The sequence below is a fragment of the Larus michahellis genome, chromosome 1, assembly GCF_964199755.1.
Source record: "Larus michahellis chromosome 1, bLarMic1.1, whole genome shotgun sequence".
Lineage (NCBI taxonomy): Eukaryota > Metazoa > Chordata > Aves > Charadriiformes > Laridae > Larus > Larus michahellis.
This window is the reverse complement of record NC_133896.1, coordinates 14,156,423-14,173,678: the sequence shown is the minus strand read 5'-3', so window position 1 is coordinate 14,173,678 and position 17,256 is coordinate 14,156,423. Positions and strand designations below refer to the sequence as shown.

General features: G+C 37.5%; 1 protein-coding gene across 1 annotated transcript in view; it reads right to left on the bottom strand.

Moving 5' to 3' along the window:
* The window catches only part of FAM185A (family with sequence similarity 185 member A), a 48,072-nt gene that overhangs the window by 19,968 nt on the left and 10,848 nt on the right, over positions 1-17,256 (bottom strand). Inside the window, exons 3-5 of the mRNA XM_074571717.1 lie at positions 14,766-14,858; positions 7,747-7,885; positions 1,301-1,342 (exon numbers count right to left, since the gene is read on the bottom strand). Coding sequence (XP_074427818.1) covers positions 1,301-1,342; positions 7,747-7,885; positions 14,766-14,858 — 274 coding nt within the window. The remainder of the gene's footprint in view (positions 1-1,300; positions 1,343-7,746; positions 7,886-14,765; positions 14,859-17,256) is intronic.

Genomic DNA, 17,256 nt, shown 5'->3' with positions numbered 1-17,256 from the left:
GCAATCCAACAAGTAATCTTGCAGCATAGATTTCTCATACACAGAAACTTTTACCTTAAAACTTTACATTTTCTTTCTCAAGTTGTTAGAGTTGAACCGTTGGATCTTAAGAGTCTTTTGCCTTTGGAAAAATTCATAAAAGTCTAAAGGATTTTTAATGCTCTTTAAGAAAAGATTAAGTCTAACTAGTGCTTTCAGAACTAAAATCTGAAAGATACAGTTTATTCAACTCTAAGACGTATACTAATGTTTAAGCTGAACCTTGTTAATTAAGGAAAACAATTATCATCTGTTGATGGAAAAACCTACCTCCTATGTTAAGAAACCTTTATTTAAACACTCTTCATACTCTATGAGTTTATTTAACAGAAGGAAAAACAGACCAGCAAGCCTAATTTAATCCTGTGGTTTAATGACTAACTCATAAGAATATGTATTGCATTCATTTTCCAGGAATGTTAATATAGATTGCTTAGAAAAATAAGAGTTGTAACAGTACAGATCATCCCTGAACAATGCTTAAGAAGTGACTATAGTTACTACCATTAGCAAAAGTCTTTGAGATTTGGAGCTATAGCCAAGTTTATTTACAGAAGGGGAAAACCTTCTATGTACATTCGTGAGACACTGAGCCTTGTCTATGATTCTGTTACTTCAATTTTCTGCCATAGAAATAACCAGAATTTGAGTTTCTTGCTTTTATGTTGATGTACTATAAAATGCAACTGATATAATGTACACCATAGTTGGTAACTCTGAGTTTTCTCATTGTACAAAAGCTCGAGCTCCTGAAGGAAGATTTATGAGCCGTTTTTATTTCTGAAGGGAAAACAACAATCAGCATAATAGTTTGGAAATGTTGTTCAAATTATCACAAGGCTTCCCCCACAAATATGTAATATATCAATGAGATCAGAGAGATCTATCAATAGAGAACTAGGTTAAAGGCAAAATAACTGCATTTGATCTATGCTTACTGTTTTCTCACGTCCTTTTATTCCAACTTAATCTAAAAGATGACACCTAGACTCAGTCTAACTTGTGCAGAGCCTAGCAGGTACTGTGGTATCAAAAGCTATCAAAAGCAGCGTGCCTTGCCAAACTGCGAAAGGCTGACAGTCACATTGGGAAAGGATTGCCTTCAGCTACAGAGCTATCAATGCTACTCCCAAAAGGAAAAGAGGGCAAAAATATCCTTGAGGAATCACCTCTTTTTTATTTTCCCCAGGAATATTTAGCTTTTAGGAAGGAGAAGGGAAGAGTTAGAGAAGAGATACCTCAGAGAGAGGGCAGAACCTACCTACTGTGATACTCCCTGTTTTGGTCTGAAGGCTGGTGTTACCTATTAGGAAAAGAAAAGGGGAAAGAAGTGTTAAAAGAATATTATTTAACTGATTTCTGAAATCATAAAAAAGGCTAAAGTAATGTGATCCTATACAAGGGCATTATAGTTGTATTATTACATCTAATTTGCATATAAAAGCAAAATAGCATAAACCAGTTATATTGCTTGAATATTATTGCTTTACAAACAAAAATCTCAGCACACGTGAGTAATGACGAAGTGATTCCAGACAATAAAAACACTCTGAGTAAAGCTTAAAGACGCAGACTGGATGCGAGGCAGAGAAAAGCAGAGAGGCATTGCAAGGCTAAAGCAGAATATTTTCTTATTTTATTTTGGGCCTTTTACCCCCCTCCCCCCCCCCCCCAAATTGCTCTGATGCCTACAACAGCACTGTGGATGATTTAAGTAGTTAAATAGGTGAGTAACATAAACAGTTTCTATTTTCCTCTTTCCACATACATACACACTCCCCTCCCACCCAGCACAAGGAGATTTTTTGCTTTATCCTCAAAGGCTCCTTCCTGGCCTCACTGAACACTACCTACTCCCTCCAAACTTATTCTTATGTGCATGACATCCCCTCGTTAATGCTTTTCATTGACTTCAGTGAGATCTGAGTGTGTTGGACAAACTGGAGAACATCAAACAAAAGAGTGTGTAACGCACAAAATGTAGAATGGTCTCCTACTGAACCTGCATTACTCTGAACAGGCACCAGTGTTTTAGCCTTAAAATCTCAAAATACATACTCTTCCCCTTTACCTATGGCATTGAGAGAATCTGGAAGACAGATGTACCTCATAACAGAAAAGCCATCTATGCTACTAACAGTTGGTAGAAACTTCCATAGTCCCACATGTTACATGTGTATAATTGCCTCACTAAAAATACTTTAAATTAAAAAACTAAACCACATCATTTCATTTCTGCCACCCCCTCATCCTCCCAGAAGGACAACAGATTAAAACTTAAGGTTTATCGCAATAATTTAGTAATACAAAAGTTTTCAGATTTTTTGGAAGAGGCCTTTAAAATTTGCAAAAAAATAAAGCTCTGCTCCCATCTTCTGTAATTACACAGCAGCAAACAGCCATTAGGGTAGAATGCATTCCACTGTATACGACCTGTAGTGTTTTTCTTAATGGTCTGTGGGTTAAAGCTAGAAGAGCAGCCTATCATCAATAGTCTTTAATTCATCATTTCAAGCACATACTGTACAAAATATTTAAGGGTTCTGAAAATCAGAGTTGAAACAAAACCACATTTCAATGGACTTGAAAGATGTTTGGCTTTACTGTTTGCTGTTTTTAAAAGGCACACTATAATTATCCCACCCTTTTCCCCATTTTATCATGACTAGTACTTATTTTTGTACAACCCACAAAAAAAGCCTAGGGTTTTGTCAGCTAGCAACTCCCATGGGGCTGAAGCTAGATCATACCCTGGGACTTGTGGATTTGTTGGTCTGTTCTTTGTTTTTCTGGGTTTTTTGTTTCCTGTTTTGATAAGCAGGTCCTTGAAAAATATTAAACATTCGCAAATCAAACTCCTATTAACCACAACCTTATATGGCAGGTACGACTAATGTTGTGTAATGTAAACATATTATTGTGATTAGGCTCACCTCAAACATTTAGCTAGAACAAAAGTTGCTTTTAAAGCAGATAGGAATGCCCTGCTGTGTTGGGACCCGCAGTGTCTACAGACAGTGCACAGAAGCATACTTTTGGTCACGTACTTTTTCCATGAAGACCAACGCTTGACTAACAATTTTTAAGCTAGCCAAGTATTTTTTGGACATGTCAAGGGCAAAGAGAGAAAGACCTGACTAGAGGGAATTGCTAGTTTGATTATTACATCCAACTGACATCAGCATTGTGGTGCAATACTATGAAGTCCAAAATATAACAGTTTTAACACAATATTGATGACAGTGGCTTAGCATTTCTCTTTTCATTGCTTCTAAAGAAACAGTTATCTTTTCTATTGTGTAGAAGATTTGCTTTTCCATAAACACTAAAGAACTTCAAACTATGGTATTGCAAGTCAGGAGCAGCATAGGACCAGGAGGTTGGGGCTATAAATAAAGGCATCACTTTACATTGTATTATTTCCATTCCTTCAATTTGTCTTGAAGGCTCTCGAGGTGGCAGGGTTATTTTGATGCACAGAAAAAGCAAATAAACCACCATGCAGCTTTTTTACCACTATGACTTTGCATTTTAAGTTTGCATCAGACTAGAGACATGACTAAAAGGGAATGAAAATAAAATTAGTTTCTACAATCCCACTTTATACAGAGTGAAATGCAGAAACACAGCTGAAATTTATGGAACATACTTTGGTATATCAGATTCTTTTCAGAAGGGATTATAGAGTGCTAAGCTCAAGCATTATATTGTACTACTGTTGAAACATTGCAGATTTCTATTTTGTCTTATCCTGACAGCAACGCGAATAAGGCAGCTATATGTTCACCTTTTTCTATATGTTAATTAGCGTGTAAATATATAAAGTAGCTTCAATAACCATGTTTTCCAGTGTGATTCTCTCACATAATGAAATAGCCACTAGACTATGACAGAAGAAAACATCAAAGCCAAATATGAAGTCCTGCCCATAAGACAAATCAACCCTGTAAGGCAGTAAGAATTAAGTGCTGACTGTTTGCAAAGAAGCTTTAGAGGGAAAGACCTGCATCTTGATGGACACCATCTTCAGTACAAGCCAGTAAAGAAGGTCAACTGCATACTGAGCTGTATGATTAAGAGTATAGCCAGCAGGCAATGCCCTCTTGTGAGACTGCATTTGGAATATTGTGTCCAATTTTGGGCTTTCCAGTCAAGAAAGTCACTGGTGTACTGAAGTGAGACCAGAGAAGGGTATTGAGAAGATCAGGGGTCCACGGCACACTACTGAAGCTGGGTTTGTTTTGCTCTAAAAGGAGAAGGCTGAGGAGGAATCTTGTTGTGGTCTTCAGCTACCTAATGGGAGGGTATAGAGAAAAGAGACAGATTCTTCTCATGGTGATGCAGCAAGAAGAAGGGATAATGGTTACAAGTTGCCATAATGGAAATTATGATTAAAAAAAATACAAGTTTTTTCCCCACCAGAAGGATAAATCAGGACTGGAACAAGTCACTGAGAAAGGTCATGCAATCTCTGTCACTGAGAATATTCAAAACTCAGCCAGACAAGGCCATGAGCCAGTTTGCTCTAATTGAGCCCACTTTAAGCACTGGTTTGGACTAGATGTCAAACTCTTCAACCTAAACTACTTTGTGAATAAAATAAATTAATAATTAATGCAATTCAATCCAAGACTTTGGCACAGCTACAAAGAGGGGTTTCTTTTTTCTCCTATGTGCGCCTCTGTGGAGAAGTTTCACTACAACATTATTGCCCCTTGGATCAAGTAGGATATTTCTCAGTTTCAGAGCTGTTGTCCTTTTGGTTTTTAAGTGTCAACTAGAAAGCTTAATAGAATCTGACACGTGTAATGCCTCTTACAGAAACTGATTAAAATGACTCAAAACCAACTTCTTCAAAATAGTGCATTACTCATTTGCTGTAGAAGTATGAAGCATGCAAAAGAGCAATTAAAAATACCTATATTCATATCCTCTTACCATTACCTTTTCTTTTTTTCTTGGCAAGACTGATTAGATTCAGTAGGCACCATTTACCCCCTTCCCTTCACCTGTGGGTCAGTCTATAGAAAAAGCCATGTGTACTCACTGATATTTCCACAGATATCTTAATCCCCCATTATAAGGGCATCTTAAATATTTTAGTGACTCCAGAACTGAGACATATGCTGGGAGCAGTCCATTTCTGGACACTTCAATCTAGTTTTCTTATTGGATATATGAATTACTTAGATTTTACATGAAACCGTACCGGCAAAATGCAAGCTATTTTGTTATTTCGAGACTGCAATACTCCAATTCCTTGTAGTGCGTAACACACACCTTTTCAGAGATAGTAATTTTAATATGAAAATGCGTAAGAAAGATACCTTTAAGTATAATCTTAAATTCTATTAAGTTTTTAAATTGCTAGTACAGTACAAACACAATTATGCACTGCAAGAGAAATCTAGCAGACATTAAGAAGTGAGCTAAACTTAAAAGTCAAATGTTCAAACTACCATTTGTATTCATCCTGCTAACAGTGATACCATCATTCCATAAAAAAACCACAGCAGTAATTTTTGTTCTATAGCAGAAATACCAGTTTCAATAATGTTAAATACATGGTGCACACAATATACACTCGCTTTCTTTAAAAATATAAAGGCTCAGACAATCTTTTGTCTGTAGTTTGTTAGTAGCATGCTGGTGGGGTTTTTTTGTCTGCTTGTTTTTTATGACAAAGAAAATTTAACTTCTGATTATATGCTCATGCCTCCATAATCTGAGGCAGTGGACAGCAAGAATATTGAAGACAGCGTCACTGTGACAGAATTGCTTAAGGACTCCAATACAGAATCACTATAGTGTTTCTACACAGAGTCAGTTTTAGTCTTTCAGGTCCTAATTTTAATTCCATTCAGGCCATTCCCAAGCCAGGTTTGCACTCAAGCTGACAGCGTTGGAATTGTACAGCTCGAGTTTCAACTACAAAATGGGTCTCAGGCACGTTTGTAAAGTTTGTGTTGCCCTGACCTCAAAGTTCTCCATTCAAAAGCAATGAAGCCTAGCTCAGTTTTGTGCACAGATGTGATGATTTAATGCCAAGTATAATATCAGGATATTGTCAGCTATAGGGAAAATAGTGGGCTTAATTGCCCAAGAAGCAATCTGTTAAAGTGTTTACAAACAAAACTACTACTAAATTTGAGCTACCCCATGAGCAAAGACTAGAAGTGATCAATTTTTTTCCTAACATAAAATTAGAATAGGAGTTTATCTTTTCTGCTAATACGTGTATACATATGCAATATAATAATTTTAAACACTTTAAAAATATTTGCTCTTACTATTAAAGCATGATTGAGGAGCATGATGTTTTGCCAAAAATATTTTTCTGAAAAAACAGAAGTACCAAGCAAAGAAACAGCTAAAGTGATGTTAGGTGTTCCAGATCCATTTAGTAGACAGCTCATGAAAATAACACTGAAGTAACTTAAGAAATATCTGTATAATTTGGATGCAACTCTATTTGTTTTCACATCATTGTTCAGTCAAATGACAATGAGGCATTACTAAGGAATTAAGTCACTGACTACAGCAGTTATTTCATTTTTGTATCAAGAAAACAAAAATAAACTTTCGGATGGGCACAGAGGCATCAACGTGCTCACAAGTGATCATTCCACAGTATCATTATATGGGTTTGAAGTTAGAAAAAAATCCCCAAACAAAACAACTTATCAGACAGAAATACCAGTAACTATATAGTCTACGTGTTAGAAAAATACAATAACAACAAGAAGAAAAAAAATAATTTAAAATCTTATTTCTGGCTACGCATGCTGAAGTGAACTTTACCTAACAGGTTTAGAAACCAGCCTAAAGTCTACTCTAAATGCACAAAGGAGTTGCTCCTTTAAGTAAGAACCAAGAGCCATTTCTGAAGAAAGATGACGACACAAAATTGCTAAGAAATTGCAGCAATTTGTTTATAAGGTATATATCTGGAAATCTGGAACTCTGACTGACCTGAGTAATTTTCACTCTTTGTGCATCCTCCAGTTTGTTTTACTTAATGTTGACTCACCACAAACATATTACAGCACAGTCAAAATTCAGTGGGAATTTTGTTAAATTAGAAAACCACACCAGATTCCAACTCTGACTGTTGTTTATATAAAAGACACTCAAGTTAATTACTTTTAGTTCTAGACAAAGGACAGTAAAAGGTGGATTATTACAGACTTTTTTCACCCCAGTCAAAGAACATAAACTGTCACCACTATTAGTATAAGGTGCTAGCACACACAGACCATTTCTGCTAAAAACTTAGCAATACAACTGAGTTCTACCATAGTTCTTAGTAGATGCTGTAAAAGTTACTTCTCCTATGAAGAAAAAAAAAGGGTGGAAAATACAAGTATACTACTTTTAGTATTAATTTTCATTGCCAAATTTTAAAATATTTTGACATCCTTAGTATGTGCGATATATTTATTTCCTATAATACACACTTTTTGCTATTTCATGAGTGTGCTTATACAATTGTTTGTAAAAATAAATACAGTATGCTATATGGTAAATTAATTCTCATCAATTTAGTCTCTAACAAATACAGAACTCTTGTTCATATACTGTGCACAGTGGATTCAGTGGTAGTCTATAGCATTAGTCCGTTCGTTACTGTGAACATTACGAACACCCTCAAAGGAGCTAAATTTGTGATAGTATTGCCCTAACCATGTGACAGTATTTCCTCCTTACCATGAATACTTCCCAGCAGAATATCACCAGCTACTGAAGACAGAGATGATGATTCTGCATAGAGATACTTAGTTTTCAGCAGCCCATCTTCAGTAGATATGTTGATGGATGTCCCCTGCAGCTTCTCTATATTCACACTCTAAGAGAAATAAACATAATAGAAAACTTGTCATCACAGTTGGAAAAGGCAGAGGGAAGTAACACTATTAAGAGGCGAAACAAACGGAAAGCAGTTGTTGGTGCAGAACAAATGGAATAAAGTTCTTAGTTAAAAGCTACACAAGACAAAACAAAACCCCTTTTAACTCAAGAGCTCTGACCAACAAGTTAATGATTCTTTACAAGATTGCTATGAATTATTACATCCATCATGCAGGTGAAGAATCCAAATAGCCACAAACAGATTAAAGAAAAACTTATTTTATTTTTAAAAAACAAAACACTTCATTTTGAAAAGTAGAAAAGGATTAGCTTTAATAATGAAGGCTTAATGTTCATACAGCTTTATGACACTTAAAGCATTGGTAATCAGTTTTCTGCCACAACACACAGACATCCACCGTCTTTGTTACATTCAGCCCTTTATGCAGACTTAACTGGCTACTTTGTAGACATAACTTTGGTGAAGGTTTGCAAAAAAGCCACAGCTGCTCTTTTTCTCAGTGTAATTGTTCATATTACCTTGGTAACTCAGGCCTCTATTCTTGGACTTAAGCCTCAAGCTATACAAAGCCTTGAAAAAATGAGGGATAAGATCACTGTTTCTTCTACTTCTCAATAGAAATGGAGAGAAAGGATAAGATTTGAAGAGTTGCACGACTGATATATTTAGGGAATAAAAAGTGATAGATGAGATTATCTATGTGCAAGTAACCAGTCATGTGACATAACCTACATCTATCTGAACATAACAGATCACGTGCTTGTGAAACTACCATATGAATTTAATCCTATTCTTCCCCAGTTAAACTTGATTTACGATGGAATCATGCAATAGTTCATACTTAACCCTCACTCAATTTGGTTTTATTTTGCTTATGCAGATTAAGTGAATTATACAAAATCCTTATTCATTACATGAAATGATATGTGACCTTCTAGATCCAACTGTGCCTTATGTCAAATTATCTTTAAATCCACTTTGTCATTTTAGCATTGTCATCTTGAGGAAAAAAGTTAAGACAAAAAAAGAAGTCTGATGACCCTTCCAGTGTTATATTACATGAAGACTAAGCTATGGATGAAGTAAGAGGTATTCTGACAAACAGCAACTAGTGTTGCACAAACTCCATGCTGCATTGTGTCCCAAGAAGTGAGCTAAAGAGGCTGGTTTAGTATGGACTATATGACAGCCAAATCATACTGTGACTTTACCAATACGTTCATGCTGAGCTTTATGCCGTTTTTACAACCTAAGTTATAAGATTACAGAATGGACTATTGTCTTAATACTTCTTCACATGATGCTACAAAGTTGATATGCAAGGATGTAACAAGCTACACGTAAGAAAAAAAGCACCAAAGTGCTGCACTAGAATTAGAGATATGTAACAGTCAATATCTACAATCTCTGACGGTGATGCTGCTTAGAAATATGATATCTAAGCATCAACAGTAAACAAAAACAGTGATATTAAGGTATAATTTGTCACTACTGAAAGTGACAGCAATTCAGCTTTTAAATCTGTCAATGCTTCTGACAAAATTCTAACAAGTAGAGACTGTAACAAACATAATTTACACTGCATTTGTCCTAGGAATGTTTCCGACAGAATAATCCACTACTCCCTCAGCAAGAATGGCAAAGTGTAAACCTGCTGTGGCACACACCCAAAGTAACAAGGAAAAGAAAAGCCAAAGCCACTCTTATTTTAGGCTCTATGATCTAAATCTGTTCTGAAGAGAGTTAAAGTCCCTTCCAACCCTATGATTCTACGAAATGACTTGCAAAGAACCTTTCCAATTTTAACAGGGCCATCATTGCTTGCAGCACAATGAAAACAGAGTGTGGCACACATTAAGGCGTGTGGGGAATAAGTTAAAAATAACTGCATAGTTTGGGTGCAAACTGGTTGCCTTGTGGCATTCCTGTACGGGAAAAGGAAAGCCCAAAAAGCTGTATCTTTTTCTACAGTATGCAAGTTTTGACACTATTTAGATATTTTTCTTATTTAAATACTAAGTGCTTTATTATAAACAAGTTCACACACCAACTCATCTTATTTACCAGCCTCAACTACCTTTCTTAAAAATGCACAGCAATAAACAGAGTTGTCTTAGCACATGATAAAAAGTATCACCACATCAGCTAGTTACTATAAAAACTAAAACAAAACCTACCAATACAAGGAATATTTGTCTCAAAATAACCCAAATGGGAGGGAAGAAGTCAGACTGCTCAAGTATAAGACTAAAAAAGTATTCTAGCTAGGGAAAGCATAAACAAAGTTTGCTTTTTACTAAGCTTTTTACTAAGACTAAATAGGTTTTCAATCCCAAATTCTTTAACTTTTAGGAATTTTTGGCAGAACATAGATGTTTGGCTCTGCTAAATAAGCGTTATAGAAAAGTCCCTGTGGCACAGATTAGCTAATGACTCCTCAGTCAAATGAATTTGATTATTTCTATCCATTGAACCACCAGGTTTTCTGGAAAAAATTCCCTTCCCTTGATAGTTGAGCTTTGGGAGTTGCAGTTACTGAGACTGACCACATGCTCAAGTTCCATCAGTTTCTCACCCTTTAAAGAAAAAGTGTCAGTCTACCTTCATAAATCGGACTGAGAATGTTTTTGCACCTGAACACATTTTCAAGATGAAAACTAACGCCTTGCTGTGTTTAAATATGACAAAGAACTCCTTCCTCACGTATTCTTCTTCTTGGTCTTCCTTTTTGTGCTATCCTTGCTCAAATATTTTACTAGTGTCTTCTCCATTTCCACCCTTAAAAATATCCTCTGTTTCTCAAGTGCTTAGTGTCCTTTACCACATCCTTTCCCTCCCCACCTCCAGGAGGGGGCTGGAAATACTGACAGAGCCATAATTACATAATGGTGACTGCAACTGATGGAAGAAACATCTCATACAAACACACACAGGAGACATAAGGCTGGCTGATTATTAACAGAAGTAGCCAACTGAGAAGAGAAATCTCACACTGCCTTTCCTAACTACGCAGCGAAGTTTGTTAATGAGAAGCTGTGATGGATGCACTCGACCCCTTAACCACACTAGCGGTAGTTTGGTACAGGCTCCAGAGGAGGTGAAGGCCTGAGCTGCAGCCGGGACAAGAACTCATAGAATGTCTGGGTTGGAAGGGACCTTAAAGATCATCCAGTTCCAATCAGCAGGGACACCTCCCACTACACCAAGTTACTCAAAGCCCCATCCAACCTGGCCTTGAACATCTCCAGGAATGGGGCATCCACAGCTTCCCTGGGCAACATGTGCCAGTGCCTCATCACCCTCAGAGTGAAAAATGTCTTCCTGATATCCAATCTAAATCTACGCTCTTCCAGTTTGAAGCCATTACCCCTCATCCTATCACTAGATGCCCTTTTAAAAAGTCACTCTCCAGCTTTCTTACAAGCCCCCTTCAGATACTGGAAGGCTACTATAAGGTCTCCCCAGAGCCTTCTCTCTTCTCCTGGCTGAACAATCCCAACTCTCTCAGCCTGTCTTCATAAGAGAGTGCTCCAGCCCTCTGATCATTTTTGTGATCTTCCTCTGGACCCGCTCCAACAGGTCCATGTCCTTCTTGTGCTGAGGACTCCAAAGCTGGACGCAGTACTCCAGGTGGGGTCTCACCAAAGTGTAGTACTGGAAACCCACAAAGCAGTGGGTTTCCAGTACTTCCAAAAGACACAGCCAGCATTGATGCATATGAGTTTGGAACTCTGATCATGCAATTAACACATGAATGGTGTGTGGCTTTTCCAAGACTCATTTATCAAGGAAGAGAAAGATGTGGGTACAAGGAGTCTCACACATACCTTTCCCATTGCATGTAATTTGACTATGAGTCAACCATCTTATTCAATAAGTATGACAATCTAAGTGAGCCTTCTTTGAGCTCTCTCTGCTAGTCAGTGTGGCTGCATGGTGGTGATCTCTCCTTGAGCTGGGATACCTCTCAAGGTTGCTCCTCAAGCCAGAGAGACCTTTTACCAATGGCAGATCTTTGGTCAGTGACTGATAGCATGCTGAATTAATACTAATAGAACATTAGTAATGCACGTAGCTATTAAATAGTAATCATTATAAAACTTTGTATAGATAATTCTATTAGACATAAACCATTGCCCAAGTCTGAGACTAAGATTAGACCTGGCCATACCTAAGCTCCATCAGGAGTTTAGAAAGCACAGGGGTCCACTCTGAACCTCGTGACTCAATGGAAGGGTGTGCCTTACCCTTTTGCATCTCTGTATGAACCATTCTAACTCAATTTTCCTTTGTATGTAAACCACTGTTAAACTTTGTTAAATTTCATCAAATTTATTGAACTCTGTCAAATTATTACTTTTGCCTAAAAAGTAAAATACCTGAATAAAACCTATTGCTGCTTCTCTCTTTTAAGTGAGGTGCATTCCACACTTTCATGACAAATTAGCATAGTCAGCAGGATCATAAATCAGGATTCATGACAGAAGTTCAGTAACATGAGCCAAAATATTGTTCCATAGCTGTAAATTCCTGTTAAAATGACTCACTTCATGCAAGTTACTACAGCTTTACAACTGTAAGACTGAATTCCAGCAATATTACAGACTATATAAATATTTACGACCACAAAGAAGCACTTCAACTTAATCTCCATGAAGTTTCGTTTTAGTGTTTCAGAAGGACAGCGCCTCTGAGAAAAGTTAGATTTTGTAAACAGCATCTAAAGACTCAAAGTAAAGCAATTATTTCTCATTTTTATGAAATATATTTTCACATAGATATAGACCTAACTATTTTTCTACCATCCACTTGTTTTTATCAACACCAGCAAGATGCTATTTGAAGAGAACTCCATGGACTGCACGGATATAACAAACTAGTTTGAGACAAATGACTAAGCAGCACAACTCTAAATTAAAGACCACCACCACACTAGTATGTTGTGAACACCACGTATCCACAGCAGTCAAAGCACTTCCTAGATTGCACTCCATCTTATTCACTGGTAGAAAAGAAGGATCTGAAAACTGTAATCCTTGCAACAGAAGCCCTCTGCAGGAAGATGGATGACATATCAGTAAAGCTGTAAACTGTCTCTGCCCTCTTCCACTCCCTGTGGCTGCTAGTGGCTTAGGATGGATCCTAACTCCATTAACTAGCAGTAGTCCCAAAGGAACTGCCGATCAATTAGTCCAACTGTGGTACCAACAGAGCATGTCACAGTCAGACCTTACCCACTCTGCTTTATGCTGGGAGGTCTTGCTGGGATGAAACAATGTTCCTGAAGAAATATCAATCATAGATCACAGAATTATTTAGACTGGAAAAGACCTTTAAGATCATTGAGCCAAACCATTAACCTAGCATTGCCAAGTCCATCACTAAACCATGTTCCTAAGTGCCACATCTAAACATCTTTCAAATACCTACAGGGATGGTGACACAACCACCTCCCTGGACAGCCTGTTCCAGTGCTTGATAACCCTTTTGGTGAAGAAATTCTTCCTCATATCCAACCTGAAGCCCCCCAGCGCAACCTGAGGCCATTTCCTCTTGTCCTATCGCCTGTTACTTGGGAGAAGAGACCGACCCCCACCTTGCTACAACGTCCTTCCAGGTAGTTGTAGAGAGCAATAAGGTCTCCCCTCAGCCTCCTTTTATCCAGGTTAAACAACCCCCAACAACAGTACAGCTACAGCAGCCTCTGGGCTCTTTTGTATATAAAAGGCAGGCTAGCACCCACTACAGAATGTGCAGGCAATTTAATGTTGACAGGTTTTGGGAAATCCAATGGCGAGTTGCTTAGTTTACAGCAGGACGTTAAGAACAGATCTCAGCTGGCTTTATGTAAGTGAACATATGATCTCAGAACCCAGTTTACAAGGTATACAACATATGATTTTCAACTCCTAGAACTTAATAGCTTCGTCTCTATTCTATCCTTGGCTAGGGAGAGCTACCTGCACTCTTTCTGATTCTTCCCAGTGCTGCTGATTTTAAGGTACCCGTTGGTTCTGACAGAGTACTGCATGCATCCAAGCTACTTCCACACTTGGCTTGGATTCACATGTTCATACAGCAGTGCTTCAGATCCAATGAATCCTAATGCAACCAGCTTCATGGACATTATGATGCCTTAACATTCAAGTTGAGCCTAAAAGCCAGGCCTGGTGTGAGAACTGTAGCATTATGTAAGGGAGCCTAGCTCTACACTATTTTAAACCATGGAGAATTGACTAACAGCAAGAAACAAAACCAGATTAGAGTAGCATGAGGTTTGTCTCATACTGCCATCTGCTGAAAAAAGCAAGCTACTTCTCTATGAAGCTTTTCCTGTTCATGATTCTTTCTCACTGCATGTCATAACAAGTTTACACATGATAATACTTCCTCAACTGCAAAGAAATATACAAAGCCTTTACTCTTCCATTCTTAAAACCATATAATGCTGGAAGGGTACAGCATGTACAAATATCAAGTCACTATTCATGAGACACTAAAATAAACTCATGGGTCTACTGCAGTATCCAGGTGTCTAGGTATCAGCCAAGTAAAAAGTTTAAGAGTGTTGTGAGAGTCTACACATAACTAAAGCTGATGAGTTGTATCAGCTAGCACAACCTCTGTGCTAATGGAACGATCATGTGCTTATTACTGCTCTTTCTGTGGAGCCTGTTTACTAATTCAAATCAAGCATAAGATGAGACAGTATAATAAAAAGACAAACGTAACAGTGAAGTGACAATCAACCAATAGTGGTCATTAAATATTCTTCAGTACGTTCTTCAAAATTTAGTTGTTTTGCAATGGATAAGCTGAATAAGCCATCGAAGAGAAAGTTTTACTTCTTACTTACACCCTTCTCTGTTGCACGAATATCTGTATTTCCATAGAGTGTTCCAAGACCAATTACTTTGCCACCGTTTGTCCGTATATCGATTTTATGACTCTGAAAAAAAGAGTTTAAAAAACATATGGTTAGGATAATCACAATTAGAAAACAAGTTATCTTGTTTTTCAAGCTGTACCACAATAACCACCTTGGATCACAAACTTCCATTTTACTGTGAAAACTTCTTCTCAAGTGATTGCCAAATGTGCTGTTTGTTCCCAGTGGAGTCAAACTCCAAACAAGGGAAAAAAACAATGCTGAGGAACACTTTATTCACAGTAGATGTGGGGTCTTTTGTTTGTTTGGGTTTTTTTTGATCTAGAAAAAACACTCACTCAGTATATATTAAAATAAGCAGCAGGGTAAGAAAGAGAGATCTTTGCATTTCATTTATGCGCCATCCGGAAACCAAGGTATGCATATACCTAGCGCTGCAGCAGACGCAAAACATGAGCTGGCAGTGAGACACGAACTCGCAAAGTGGAGGCTTTCAGGGACCTGGAACCTACAGTGTCACAGTAGTCTGTAGGATAATCATATGTATATACACAAACATGCCACAGACCTACTTATGCTGGGAGTAGTATGTATAGCCATAAACTTCTATGGATGCACACCAGTGCAAATCTTAGGCCTGCAAGTAGAACCAGATCCTACAGTGCTTCACTCCAACCAGATTTTAATTCAAATCAGGTATTTTGCATACAATCACTAGTTCTTCACAAAGAACACAGGTTTCAAAAATGCTATAGCCCTTATACATCTCAGTTGCTGTACACACAACTGACAACAGGAAAAAAAAATGTATGGAAATACACACAAACTAATCTCAAAGACAAAAAAACCACACAGGTCTTGAGAGCAAAATCCAACCATTTGTAAAAAGGGAGAATAAAAAAAGAAAAAAATTAAAAATCAGATTTAAAGAATCTAACTGTATTCATAAGCTGCAACTTCAACAAATCTGACTTTGAGAAGTCTACAGATGTCAACAGCGAATCTCTTTTGCTTAAGTTCACTAGCGTGAACGTTGGAATAACATAGAATTAAAAAAATATTCAGCATTTTTTATAATTCAGGCTGGATAAGCTTTCCCACACTCCCCCTGCCTTCATTCTCCCATAGCACCACCTCCATTTTCAGATATATTCGTTTCTGTTGAAAAGAGTATTATTCCTGTCGATAGTATTTAATTTAGGACACATCCATTAAATTGGACAATCAAGTATATCAGAAATATTAAAGATATTTTGATTATTAAACACCTGTGTGGATAAGCCATGATAAATTGCATTAACTAGGTCTAATCAGATAGCAACAAGATTAAGGACTTCTTTTATAAAAAAAATATATGAAATCAAGTTTCCAATATGGAAGACATGGACTTATACTGCTCTGACACATTTTTGACGAAACACCAATAACCAGAAGTTTCATGGGGTTTCATAAGACAGGAAGAACTCTAGAGCAGCGTTTCTTAAACTTTGTGTTCCCAAGTCTCGCTTTCTCCTTTTCATTTAAGAGGCTTCCCCACAGTAAACCACAACACCCCCACCTTGAGACTACCATACTGCTTCAGACCTTTTAAAGGTTGTAATTAACTCGGTTGTTCAGTTAAAATACAAGAGATGATTCTCTCCATATATAGTAAGCAGGATAAAGTTAAATTAGATCTTAAATTAGCCAGATATCACAGTTCCTTTGAGGCAGTTACGTTAGGCACGTTATCAGAATAATGGTTAAAGAGCAAATCCTCCAAGCATATAACTTGAAGAAAACATGGGAACTCGTAAGATTAGAAGAATTAACGTATACCAGTGACTTACCAGTATGGCCACTGATAACTAAGTAAAACAAAACCACAACATACACACTTATTTCCTCAATTTTTTAACTATCATTTTGGGGATAGAAAAAACTTTAATAAGACAGGTTCCTCAAACTTTTTACTCTTAAAAAAAACACAACACCAACAGGTTTTCAAAGCTAGGTGTCAATAGAGACACCTAACAGACAGCAGGATTTGCTGAGAGAGGAAGCAAGTTACAACAGTCAAGTAGCTTTTTCACGAAGAGGGAGTATTCCACTAGCTGAAAGTAAGAAGCACTAGCTTGTCATAGGACTTCTCCTAGCAAGGGAGAAAGGTTTGAGTAAGGAAGAGGTAAAAGGCTGTCAAAGCCATGGCAGATGTTAAAAGAAAAACAGAAAAATGTGTTCAGTTCAAAGAAAGGAAAGACAGTGGTGCAGGGCAGGACAACAAATTAGGCTCAGACATGGCGTGCGGCAAGAAAGCATGGCAGGTCTTCCACTGACTGTGCACAAGACACCTGGAAATTCTTGTTATCACTGGCACAGCCAAAGAGTCAGAAGTAATTGCTGAACACAGAAACAAAATTAAAGGGTCTCCTTGGTCCCGTTGTCACTGCTAAGCTGGTGGACTGTAATAAGAAGTAGG